Source organism: Eleutherodactylus coqui, chromosome 3, assembly GCF_035609145.1.
Source record: "Eleutherodactylus coqui strain aEleCoq1 chromosome 3, aEleCoq1.hap1, whole genome shotgun sequence".
Taxonomy (NCBI): domain Eukaryota; kingdom Metazoa; phylum Chordata; class Amphibia; order Anura; family Eleutherodactylidae; genus Eleutherodactylus; species Eleutherodactylus coqui.
The window spans coordinates 259,202,930-259,215,141 of NC_089839.1; the positions used below are offsets into that span (position 1 = coordinate 259,202,930).

Genomic DNA, 12,212 nt, shown 5'->3' on the forward strand with positions numbered 1-12,212 from the left:
GTGGGTACCCTGCCATAGTGTTTATAGTGGGTACCCAGCCATATTGTTTATAGTGGGTACCATGCCATATTGTTTATAGTGGGTACCATGCCGTATTGTTTATAGTGGGTACCCTGCCGTATTGTTTATAGTGGGTACCCTGCCATATTGTTTATAGTGGGTACCCTGCCATAGTGTTTATAGTGGGTACCCTGCCGTATTGTTTATAGTGGGTACCCTGCCATATTGTTTATAGTGGGTACCCTGCCATATTGTTTATAGTGGGTACCCAGCCATATTGTTTATAGTGGGTACCATGCCATATTGTTTATAGTGGGTACCATGCCGTATTGTTTATAGTGGGTACCCTGCCATATTGTTTATAGTGGGTACCATGCCATAGTGTATCATACTTACAGTTAGTTTGAAAATTACAATCAAGAATTTACACTGCAGCTCTTTCCCTAATAACAGTAGGATCACCGAGCACAAATCTGTAGTTCTAGCTCAAATTTGGGTCTAGGTGTTGATGGTCTTCATCTAATATTTCATACTTTTATGTAAAAATGACTAAATTGTAGCAATGAAAAATGTAATCTAAAGGCTTTAACTTTTTAATAAGAAAAAAAAAATCATGTCCTGCTGTAAATATCTGAACTCATTTGTCATTGTTGTTAAAGCCTTTAGTATGTGGAGCTTTGCCATATTTTCTTAAAATTATGATAATGCTGTATTAGTCTTTGTTCTAGATCACCATTCTTTTATCATTCAGTGAAACGGAGTTCAGAGGCATGAAATAAAAGAAACAATTACTGATCTGCTGAAAGATACTGAGCACAGAGACGTAACGTGAGCGACATCTCTACCTCATAAACATCAGATACCCGACTCATGCTGTTGTGGATGCCACAGTGGGGGGGCTGCTCTTCTGCATAGCACGCTAGCTGCTCTCTCTGCATGACGTTAGTTTAACTATCCCAGCTAATGTAAGATTCATTAAGTAATCCATGTGCTGATGTCGCAAAAGCCATTTTATGTAATGACATGTTCTTTGAGTTTTCTCATCCTGCCTTTTTGATCATGTTACCTTTAGTCTCTTTACTGGTGGAGCTGATGAAACTGAATTTCGACTCCTTAGATCACTTAGATATGAAGAGAAGTCTGAATTAGTTTTACTGTCAGACTTATAAGAAACTCCGGTTTTACCTGTTATTTGTAAATAAACAGATTATATTTTAATGTGTAAATGCCAGCCTGTCTCAGTTTGTAACCAGAATATCTAAGATGGTTTAAATAAACACAGTGCACCACCAAATCTTATAATATAAATGAGCTCTACCTCTACAAATCTCAATATTGTCTCTGCCTTACAAACTACATTTAAAGAAAAAAGTAAATATTGCAGGCACTGTGCATTGTCAGAATACAACACATTATTCAAAATTCTGTTAGACATCAACTCCCACACATCTCTGCCATTATTTCTGCAAATTAATTGTGTTGGGTTTCATGTATGAAAAGTAGTTCAAACAAAAAGCGAAGCATAAGTCTGTAGCCGCCAACCATAGTTCAGCTTTATTAGGTCTTGCTTCTGCTTGCTTACTTGGCACTACTTGTCCACTTTTTATATGCCCCAATCAACATCCTAAAATTCCAAGAATTATATTTATATAAAGTAAATAATGGAAAATAAGTGCACCCAATGGAAAACAAGATCACACTTGTATATTGGCCAACGACCTGTAAATGAATGCAGTGAGTGGATAATAACATTGAACAATTAATTACTGCAAAGTATTCGGTGTACAGCCTGACAATACAATAACTGCATGTGGCTTATAGCCAGCCTGCCCACCTGCAGCAGCCAGTGGACGCACCATATTATGGTTAATACTGGCAAGATTGTGCAGCTATTGACTACCGTTTGTGGGCGAGATTTTTGGACACATGCAGTTACCATATCGTCAGGCCGTAACCTCAAAATCCTGGACAAGACATAAGGTGGAAAGTCAAGCTTCATCAGTTAATGAAATGACTGTAAATCAGTCATTCTAGATCACTGGGTCATTCCACATTAAAGGGGTTTTCCGAGCAAAAACAATTGGTGACCTATCGTCAGGATTAGTCGTCAATAGTTAATTGCTAGGAACCTGTGGCACGAGATCCTTGGTGATCACCTGATCGCCTGGCCCGCTGTTAGTGCAGCGGGGCGGATGTACATTGTAGGAGACGAGAGCGTAAGTGCACTAGCTGACTTCACTCCCATGTGTCAATGGGAGCTGAAGCAGCTATTACACTTCTGCAACACCCCCTTTAACTTTGTTTTTGGACTGTATTTCATTTTCTGCACTAGTATCAAGACAATCCATTAGTAATGAACCTTATTGATACAAACCCATGTGCTGAAGCTTTTTCCTAATTTATGTATTTGGAATTTGAAACAAGAGCTTGAGCTGTGATTTAGTTGTCATGCTAGTCTTGTAGTACAATAACAGTCAGTTAAGGGCCTCCTAAAGTCCCATTTGAGGGGCTCAAAGTAAGCAAGCACTTTTTGCAAAAGATCATGTTCTTGGCTATTTGACAGAATTAAATCACTTTAAAAACTCCACCATGTAAGAAAGGTCTGTGCAACCAAAGAGCTGACAAGAACTTAGGATACAGAGAGTGTTCCCTTATATAGCTATTGCACCCACTAGGCTGGTATCAACATAGATCAATTTATACTTATATGCCTTAAAGGAGTATTCTCATCATAGCACGTTATCTCCTATGCATAGCATAGGGAGCAATATACTACTCTCGGAGCCCCACAAATCCAAGATTTCAGCTTTGGCACATCCCAAAGAGTTAGCAGCAGAGGTACTTCATTCACTTCAATGGGACAGCCAGAGATGAGCAAGTTCTTGATTTTGGCTGTCTGACAGTTGGCTGCTCCCACTTTGAAATAACTTCCTTTAAAGGAATACCCCTTTAAAGGAATTATCCCAACTCAGTACTTCCAGGATGAGATGAGAAACCCATGGCTGGTTCCCCGACCACCCTGCTGGATGTTATGGAAATAGCTAAGCGTTGCAGCCTTGCTCTATTTTTATAACTCTCAGCCAAATGAATGGATTTTGCTGAAAGACAGAAGCACAGTGTGATCCGTAAACAGCATAGCACGCTATGCTACACTGTTTCCATACCTCCCATTCACTTCAGTGTAAGACTGTCACACTTGGCTGTTTCTTTAACTCCCAGTAAGGTGGTCGGTAAACCAGCGATAGGTTTCTCATCTAAGCCAGGAAGTGTTAAGATGGTAATACCTCTTTAATAGTAACCCACAACTTCAAAATATGTAGATATTTTCAAAAGAAATTAGGATCTATGGGCGTCATCAGAAACTTACAACATTCATGTCCACAAGCTTCTTTGTTTTTGCAGTGATGGTTGCATTCTCTCATTCCTGTTCTTATCAGTGTCTGCAAGTTTCCTACATACAGTAAGCGAAATAAACAACAAACCAAATTATGTTTTTCAAAAAATAGCCCACATGTTCTCATGCCCCAGGAGGGGCCCGGCCTCTCCCATGGCCCCAGATGGAGGCGGCATACTTGGGCTGCGGGCGTGCCAGTTCATGGAGTTTCACAGGCCTCTGCCTTTCCCCATGGTGGCGCTTACTTTGGGGGATGACAGGGGGCCTGGAGACAGATGCGGCCTGGCAGCAGGGGGCGGGGCGGCAGTACACGTGGTTCCAGCTGGCCCCAGCCCTTTAATAGAGAGAGGCCTCATGTGCGGCTGCACAATGCGCCAGCTTCCCCTCTGGGCCTGCTACTCCTTTTAGTAATGGAGGCTGCTTGGGGCAGCAGGGCTGGAGGATCAACATAGGGGCTGCGCTGCTAGCAGATGTTCGAAGGCCCTGCCTCTTTCTTGGCATGAGGCCTCATGTGCAGTCACATGCTGTGCCGGCCGCCTGCCTTCCCCCTGGGCCTGCCCCTCCCATTGGTAGTGGGTAATATGGGGGATTACAGGCCTGTAGCAGCTCCGGAGGGACTGCGCAGCCGACGGCGGTGGGATGGGTGGCTGTCGGGGCTCTAGTGCGCCAGAGCGCGGCCTCTCCTCACCCCTTTTCCGGTCTGGGATGCTGCTCCAGAGCTCCCAATGGCTTCCTCCAGTGTCTTCTCGATCTAGGCAGTGCTCCTTCTCTGCCGCTGCTGCATGGATCTTCTTGAGGAGGGCTTCCATGGTTTCTCGTATGTCTTCTGTTTCTACTTCAAACTTCCCGCTTTCCTTCTTATTTCCCAACTTCTTTGTTCCAGACTTCTTTCTTGCTCCTTCTTCTCGATCTTGACTCCCGACTTCTTTGATCTCCTTGATGTTTTTTCTTCCTCTTCCAACTGATGCTCCCGCGCTCCCCCTCCTATTTTCTTTCCTGCGCTTCCTAACTCTGTCCCCTCTGCCTTCTGCTTCCTTCCCACTTCCCGTTAACCTCGTCATGTCCAGCCTCTGCCCACGGCCCTGCAGGCCTCCTCTCCGGCCTTTTCTGTAGGAGCACAGGTTCGTTTACAGATGGCTGGACTTTCCTTTTAAGACAAGTGTTGTCAGATATACTGGACAACATGAGGATGATCGAGCCTCCCTCCGGGCCTGCTCCTCCCATTGGCACTGGAAGCTGCATGGGGCGGCAAAGCTGGAGGATTAACAGAGGGGCTGCACTGCCGGCAGATGTTCGAAGGCCCCGCCCCTTTCTTGGCATGAGTAACAGTGGTAGCCATGTTGGTATTGGGGCTTACTCACAGATCGCCATTTTGTTCCCCTTTTTTGTGGTGCAATTTCTGCAAAACTGCAGTAAAACCCATGGTAAAACTGCAGTATATGAATAGGCCCCAACGTAGATTTTTATGAGGGATCACAAGAGCTTTCCTACATTTAATATCTGATTGGTGGGAGTCTGATTGGGAAAGGGAAAGGTACTTGTTATTTGTATAGCGCCAACGTATTCTGCAAAGCTTTCAGGTAATTTATTACCCCACAGCAGGCTTGGGGGTAATAAATTAACTGAAAAATAAATTTACCGACCTCGAAAAAATGGACTGGAGTCAACCTTGAGCCGGCTACCTGAACCACGCAGAGATTGACCCTGCAACCTTCAGGTCGTGAGCGAGAGCTTAGGACTGCATACTGCTGCCTTAACACTCTGCACCACACAAGGCTACTCCATTGCTACTTTTCTCATTAATGAATGGGGAGTGATAGAAATAGCTGAGCAAGTGTTTTCGTTATTCCTGAGTTTAATGCATGTGCATGACAAACATTTCTGTGCAATACAGAGATAGAAAATTGACATTCACCAGAGTTAGGCCTTGCATTACTGTTGTTTGCAAATGAATCTTCAGATTTCCACTTATCTCCAATGTCTGTTCCAGATCTTTGTGGCACAGCATAAAGAACACAGAATTTTTGCTGAATGTCTAGGCCAACTGTTCAGGACATAAAAAAAACAACAGTTTATATTAGTGAAGTGAATGAAGGATTTATTTGCTCTACGTATTTGGGATATTTAATGGAAAGGGCGAAAAGCTTTTGTGTATATCCATTCAGGATTAAGTAAAAAAGGCAAATCTTTATGTGAAAACATCCCGTGGAATGTACCATTCACATACTAGACTAAATAAAATGTGCACTTTCCGGCCAGAACAGTAATGTCTTCATTATGTGACATCTTTTCAATCTGCCAAGCTTTCGCTATAAGGACATTTGTCTAATGGCAATATAGACTATATCATAGAGTAGGTTTCCACAGAATTTTTGCGAAAATCTGCAGGAGCCAAATGGCACCATAGCCTCCATATTTTATGGCTACTTTTTCTGTGGAAAACAGCTGATTGAGGAAGACTGGGAGACCTTCTCTGTCGCTCCTATGACAACACTTTGGTCTCTGTGTTCCTCTAACAATGATGTGTTGTCCATGTCTATGACCATGTAGCGATCAACTGAGATAATGTGTCATTGCCAGAGGCAACCAATACACATCAGAAATTGACTTGTAGATTTAAAAACTTGCACTGTAGGTCAATTTCTGCTGGGAAAATGTCCACAAAATGTGAATAAGATTTAGTAGATTAGATGGTAAGCAATTTAATGTGCACATGTACAAGCTATAATGCTCTTGTCTACATATTTTGAAGCTTTATGGATAAGCTGTACTGTTTTTGTCATCTCAATTTTACAAAGCATCTTCCAAGTCAATGTCCACCTCCTAATACCATGTAGTTTTTAGGTTAAGCATTCAGTGCAGTGTAAATTAATATATCTTTATAGGGGTCAGAATTCAAGATTTCTGTCACAGAGCTACATATTCCCTACAAAGACATTCTGGCTGCCTGTAGCCGCTTCTAGTGGGAACTTGAAAGTTTACTGTATTATTCAGATCAATGTATAAATCATATACAATATGCTACTAAGCTCCTAATAGTGGTGATTGTAGGATGACAGAATTTTATCATTTAAGGCTGCTCTCACACATGAACACGGCAAAGTGCCACTATTTTACTTTTGCTTTCGGACACAGCTCCCTACATCCAACAGCGTTTTTTAGTGCACCCCATCATTGTGATAGGTGATGAGGTACGCTAAACGGACAATCATAGAACATGCTGCACTTGAAAATCAGGGCGCTGGAAAGTGCCATCCAGCACCGCGATTGAACGCATGTCTGCGAGGTCCAATGGATTTCAGAAGGAGCGTTATACCGCAATAATGTGGTGTTTAAAACGCCACGTTAATCGTGGTAAAAAGCGCCTGTGTGAGAGAGGCCTAACTCTGTGCACACAGCCACATGGTAAGATACAACAACACATTCAGAGTAAGGATCCTTTACATGGCCGATTCACAGTCTGATGAACAGTAAGCAAATGCCGATTGACAAGCGTCAAAATTGAAAGAATACTGAAAAAAAGGCAACTCAGCAAATAAGAGAGATGCACGAGGCGACAGATTTATTATCTGACTTCTTTGTTTATTGATAGTACCAGCATAAAAAGACATACTTCGAGGCAATACAGCTATTTCTCACAATTGCTGGGGACATACATCAGCTATGGGTGAGATGAGCTTGAATGTGTGCCTATGGTAAGAAAATCAGTCAAAGATACATGCCCAGGCTCATCCCACCCATACCTGACGTGTGTCCCCAGCAATATTGAGGAAGAGGCATATTGCCCCAAAGCAAATCTTCTTATGCTAGTACTATCAATAAACAAAAAATCTGATTATTATCTGTGAATTTGTGCATCTCTATTATTTTACTGTGCTGTGCCTTATGTATTTCTATTATTCTTTCCATTTTGACACTTTCATTACTGACATGCCCACCCCTGTGGATGCAGCGTTAACCTGGGTTGGCTGCACCTGAAGACCCACAACAAAGGCTAGCTATACTTTGGGGAACATCCCCACCACTACAAGGGAGTTCAAAACTCCATAGTATCCAATATCCATTCATTCATTACTTTGGATGCTCCACTCCTTTTTCTCTATCTGCTACTACCAAGCATGTCAGCACTCATTTGGACTGAGAATCCCAGCTTTGGGGACGAATGATTGTTAGTATATACTGATAGACAGAATGACTAATGACTAGTAATGTACCGATCTGCCCATTTATCCATTTTGTGCAGTTTTGTATGTTTTTAAATGTAAATACAAATGCACATAAAATACAAAACATCATTGTTTTATTTTACTAATGTTTAGTTAGGACCCTTAGGTGTCCTGCATAGGCTGGAGCCATAGGCACTTTATGTGCTGCCATTCAGTGCTACATACAGTGCTGTTTTAGAGAGGTATTCTACCCTAAAGGCAATGGTTCTAGGAGAGAATACATTTGTCATATGGAGTCTGATTGAACATGGCACAATTACCTGTGAGATTCTGCATGAAATCTAAAAAACTGGCATAAATAAGTATGTCCCATTGAGTTTTTGCAATTGTAATAGATTTGCATCCCTCCAAGATAATATATTTAATACCTTTTAGTAACTTGGTACCTTACCATAGTCAGAGCTTATCAGATTTATACAAAGCTCCTGTGAATCTCTTTTGATTTCAATTTTTCTTGTCCAAATTCCTGCTTTTAACAGGGCAGAATCCCTGAAAAAAAAAATCTAATTATACGTTGCAGAGTGTAACCAGCACATATGTGTAGTCGTTTCTGAATGTAATGTGAAAAAGAAAAGTTTGCAAATCAGTGATGGAATAGACGACCATTCAAAAGTTTTAGGACAGCTCAACTTCTCCGATTATTTTTTTACATTAACACAGATTAAGTCTAGCAAATAACCTGAAATGCTTCAAAGGTTCCAGTTAGAGATGAGCGTACGTACTCGTTAAGGGCGATTTCGCAATTGAGCATCGCTATTTTCGAGTACCTGGCTACTCGGGTGAAAAGATTCGGAGGGCGGCGTGATGGAGCGGAGGTAGCAGTGGAAAACAGGGGGGAGCTCTCTCTCCCCCCCACTCCCCTCTGCAACCCCCCGCTCACCCCGGTGCCCCCCAAATCTTGTCACCCGAGTAGTCAGGTACTCGAAAATAGCGATGCTCGATTGCGAAATCGCCCTTAACGAGTACGTTCGCTCATCTCTATTTCCAACGTTAAAAACATAAAAATATCGTAAAATTTTAACCTGAAATGCAACAATAGTCTGAATTTATTATTTTAACGAAAGGGCTTTTTTCAGGGAACACATCAAAGTTAGCAGCTCTGCAGCACGGAAAGCAAATTATGGTTTGAAATTGGATGCAAACTATTCCTACAGGTAGCTCAAATTTTATAGATTACTTTCAAACTCTCTGATTCTATATATTCATTGTTGGAACAGGCTGCATTATAACACACTCTAGGGTAGGATCTGGACAGTTTTGCTCTTCAAATAATTATAACTCTTAGAAGTGTAGGTCTGTGCTGAAGAGAAATTGCCAAGAAAGCCAAGGTGGCAGCCAATTGAGTTTTCCTATGCCATCAAAAGGTCCGCTGAAATTGGAGGAAACTCAGACAGGAAGAGGTCTAGAAGACCAAAAGCCACCAGAAGACAGGTTTTTGAGAGTCAACAGTTTGTGTGATTGGCGCGTCACAGGACAAAATTTCAAGCACTGCTTAATGCAGCAAAAAATTTAACAAGTTTTCATTTCAGCTGTGAAGAGAGGACTTTATCTGCAGGTTAGACAGGCAGAATATAAGTAAAAAGCCACTGCTTAGGTTTCAAATTTAAAAAAAAGGCTTGCATGGGCCAAGCAACACCTCTAGTGGACTACTAAAGTGGAAGTAGGTCTTATGGACTGATTAATCAAAATGTAACATCTTTGGTACATCACACAGGAAGAAAGGATGATTCCTTAGTGTGTTACACCAACTGTTAAACATGGAGGAGAACGCATGATGGATCCCGAGTTTGCAATTTGCACAGGCTGACTGGCACACTGGACAAAAAAGGCTACTACAGCATACGGCATGCAATACTCTCTGGTGTATGCCTTTTTGGTCAGGGGTTTATATTACAGCAAGACAATGATCCAAAATATACTTCTGGGTTATGTCAGAACTACTTAGGAAGACAAGAAGAGGTTGGTAGGCTTCAAAAGTTGGAATGACCTGCACAGTCTCCAGTTAGTTTGTTTGGGATGAACCAGAAAAAAGAATGAAAGCAAAGCAACCTACAAATGCAGCACATTTGTGGGAAATTCTGCAAAAATGTTGGGAAGAAATTTCTGAACAATATATGAATGCAATTTAAAAAAAAAATTAATGCCTCGACTGTGTAAAGCTGTTATATCAGATAAAGGTGGCTACTTTCAAGAGTCAAAAACCGAGATTTAACTTGGTGAAACAAAGTTAATCCATTATTGTTATTCATCTTAACTTGTTTATTTGTTCTATGTTTTCATTTCAAAGTACATTTGAGATATTAAACTGTGTAAAAATCAATAAAAAACTGGAAAAATTTAGGCGTTGTAAAACTTTTGATAGGTAGTATAATTCCTCCACAATGCTACCTAGTATAAGGTAGGAGTTCTTTCATCACAGATTTGCATAGCTTTTTCCCATGGAACACTGCATAGACTATTTAAAACTCCCTATACCCTCATGGTTTTCTCTTTTGTGGTGCTGTCCACAAGGAGAAACTTTACCTCCTGGGACTCCAGGACTGTGACTGTAACAAGGAGGCATCCTCTACGTCTAGCGGAAAGAAGGTTTCTACTCCAACATAGAAGGGGCTTTTTTCCGTAAGAGCAGTGAGGCTATGGCACTCTCTGCCTGAGGACGTGCTGATGGTGAATTCAATGAAAAAGTTTGAGGAGCTTTTTTTGAGCGTTACAATATTACATGTTATAGTCACTAAGTATTTCAGAATGGTCAGTGAACCCGGGATTATTCAAATTGGCAGACTTCTAGCCAGGAAGGAAGTTACTTTTCTTAAATGAAGAAAATTGGCTTCTAGCTCACTGGGGTTTTTTTTTTGCCTTCCTCTAGATCAAGATTGGGGAAAGGGGAAGAAGGAGGGGGGGTGTAATAGGATGAACTATTACTATTTTTTCAGACTAACGTACTATGTTATTATGTATAGCGTATCTACTAAGTGAAATAATTCAGCCTTCTGCACCATTTATAAACACAGCACAGATCTAATAAACTGCCAGCAATTTTAACATCTCTTCAAAACTGATTTAACTTTATCACTCACATGATTTTTTGCCTAAATATAATTTGGTTATCCGAGTCTCCGATAATAAGAGCGATGTGATGTGAATCAGGGGCTGTTCTCTTTTTTTGGAGCTGCTCAAAGTTTATTAAGTTAACAGTGACAAGGATTTCAGCTATTGTAGGACTATATCTTCCTATCTGAGAGAGAGAAAAAAATGTAAAACGTAATCATTAACCTTAATTAGTGATTTATATACATGATCTATAGAAGGTACTAAAAGGTGTAACACATAGATTCATACATACGAGCGTATATTTATAAATGGCATTGCCCACTTTTCACAATCCCTTCTTCAAAGTTTATCCCAGAAATAAGCTGGTAACAAGATGACTTCCTACTGAAAGCAATTCCTCTGAAGCGCTATTGCAAGGGAAATGAAGCATTACATATTGTCTACTAAAATATGTTAATTTTGCGATAGACGAGATTAAGAATATGGAGGGGCTCAGACTCATGGACTCAGAGGCGGGTTATGAAGGCTTCTACCATATGTGGGCTGCTCCGATAAACATCCGGAATACCCCTATACTAGCCAGCTGGCTACAGCACGGCACCTGTGAGTAAAACGATTAAATATCATAACGAGGCAGTCGCCCAGGAGTTGACACTTGAATCTCCCCCCTCCTCCTTCCTTTCCTTTTCCTGACCCTTTGTTTCCCCATGATTGTGGTTGAAGTGAAATAGCTTGTCATGTTACTGGCTACAAATTTAACATTTTTAATTTTGGCTTACAACTCTCTTCAGTAAAATCCATTTAGTAGGCCCTATGCTACCTTTGATATTTTCCAGTGTATTGTACATGATGTTAAAGGGGTTGTCCCGCGGCAGCAAGTGGGTCTATACACTTCTGTATGGCCATATTAATGCACTTTGTAATGTACATTGTGCATTAATTATGAGCCATACAGAAGTTATCAAAAGTTTTATACTTACCTGCTCCGTTGCTGGCGTCCTTGTCTCCATGGTGCCGACTAATTTTCGGCCTCTAATGGCCAAATTAGCCGCGCTTGCGCAGTCCGGGTCTTCTGCTGTCTTCAATGGGGCCGCTCGTGCAGAATGCCGGCTCCGTGTAGCTCCGCCCCGTCACGTGCCGATTCCAGCCAATCAGGAGGCTGGAATCGGCAATGGACCGCACAGAAGCCCTACGGTCCACAGAGAGAGAGGATCCCGGCGGCCATCTTCAGCAGGTGAGTATGAAGACGCCGGACCGCCGGGATTCGGGTAAGTACTACCCGGTTTGTTTTTTTAACCACTGCATCGGGGTTGTCTCGCGCCGAACGGGGGGGGGGGGTAAAAAAAAACAAAAACCCGTTTCGGCGCGGGACAACCCCTTTAATGTTTAGATAAAATTAATAAAAACTTATTGAACTCAAAATCTATTAATTTTCTAAGTAATACCTGCATGTGCTAGGTCAAGAGAGATGATCTTTGTAACAATTTTTCTGCTTTGGCTAACTGATCGAGGATCCGATCTGGGGGATCATTACATTTAGT

At 41.6% G+C, this 12,212-nt stretch overlaps 1 protein-coding gene across 1 annotated transcript in view; it reads right to left on the bottom strand.

Moving 5' to 3' along the window:
* The window catches only part of HFM1 (helicase for meiosis 1), a 118,571-nt gene that overhangs the window by 12,552 nt on the left and 93,807 nt on the right, over positions 1-12,212 (bottom strand). The window contains exons 28-33 of the mRNA XM_066595000.1: positions 10,698-10,855; positions 8,012-8,109; positions 5,310-5,438; positions 4,083-4,496; positions 3,368-3,451; positions 1,067-1,185 (exon numbers count right to left, since the gene is read on the bottom strand). Coding sequence (XP_066451097.1) covers positions 1,067-1,185; positions 3,368-3,451; positions 4,083-4,496; positions 5,310-5,438; positions 8,012-8,109; positions 10,698-10,855 — 1,002 coding nt within the window. The remainder of the gene's footprint in view (positions 1-1,066; positions 1,186-3,367; positions 3,452-4,082; positions 4,497-5,309; positions 5,439-8,011; positions 8,110-10,697; positions 10,856-12,212) is intronic.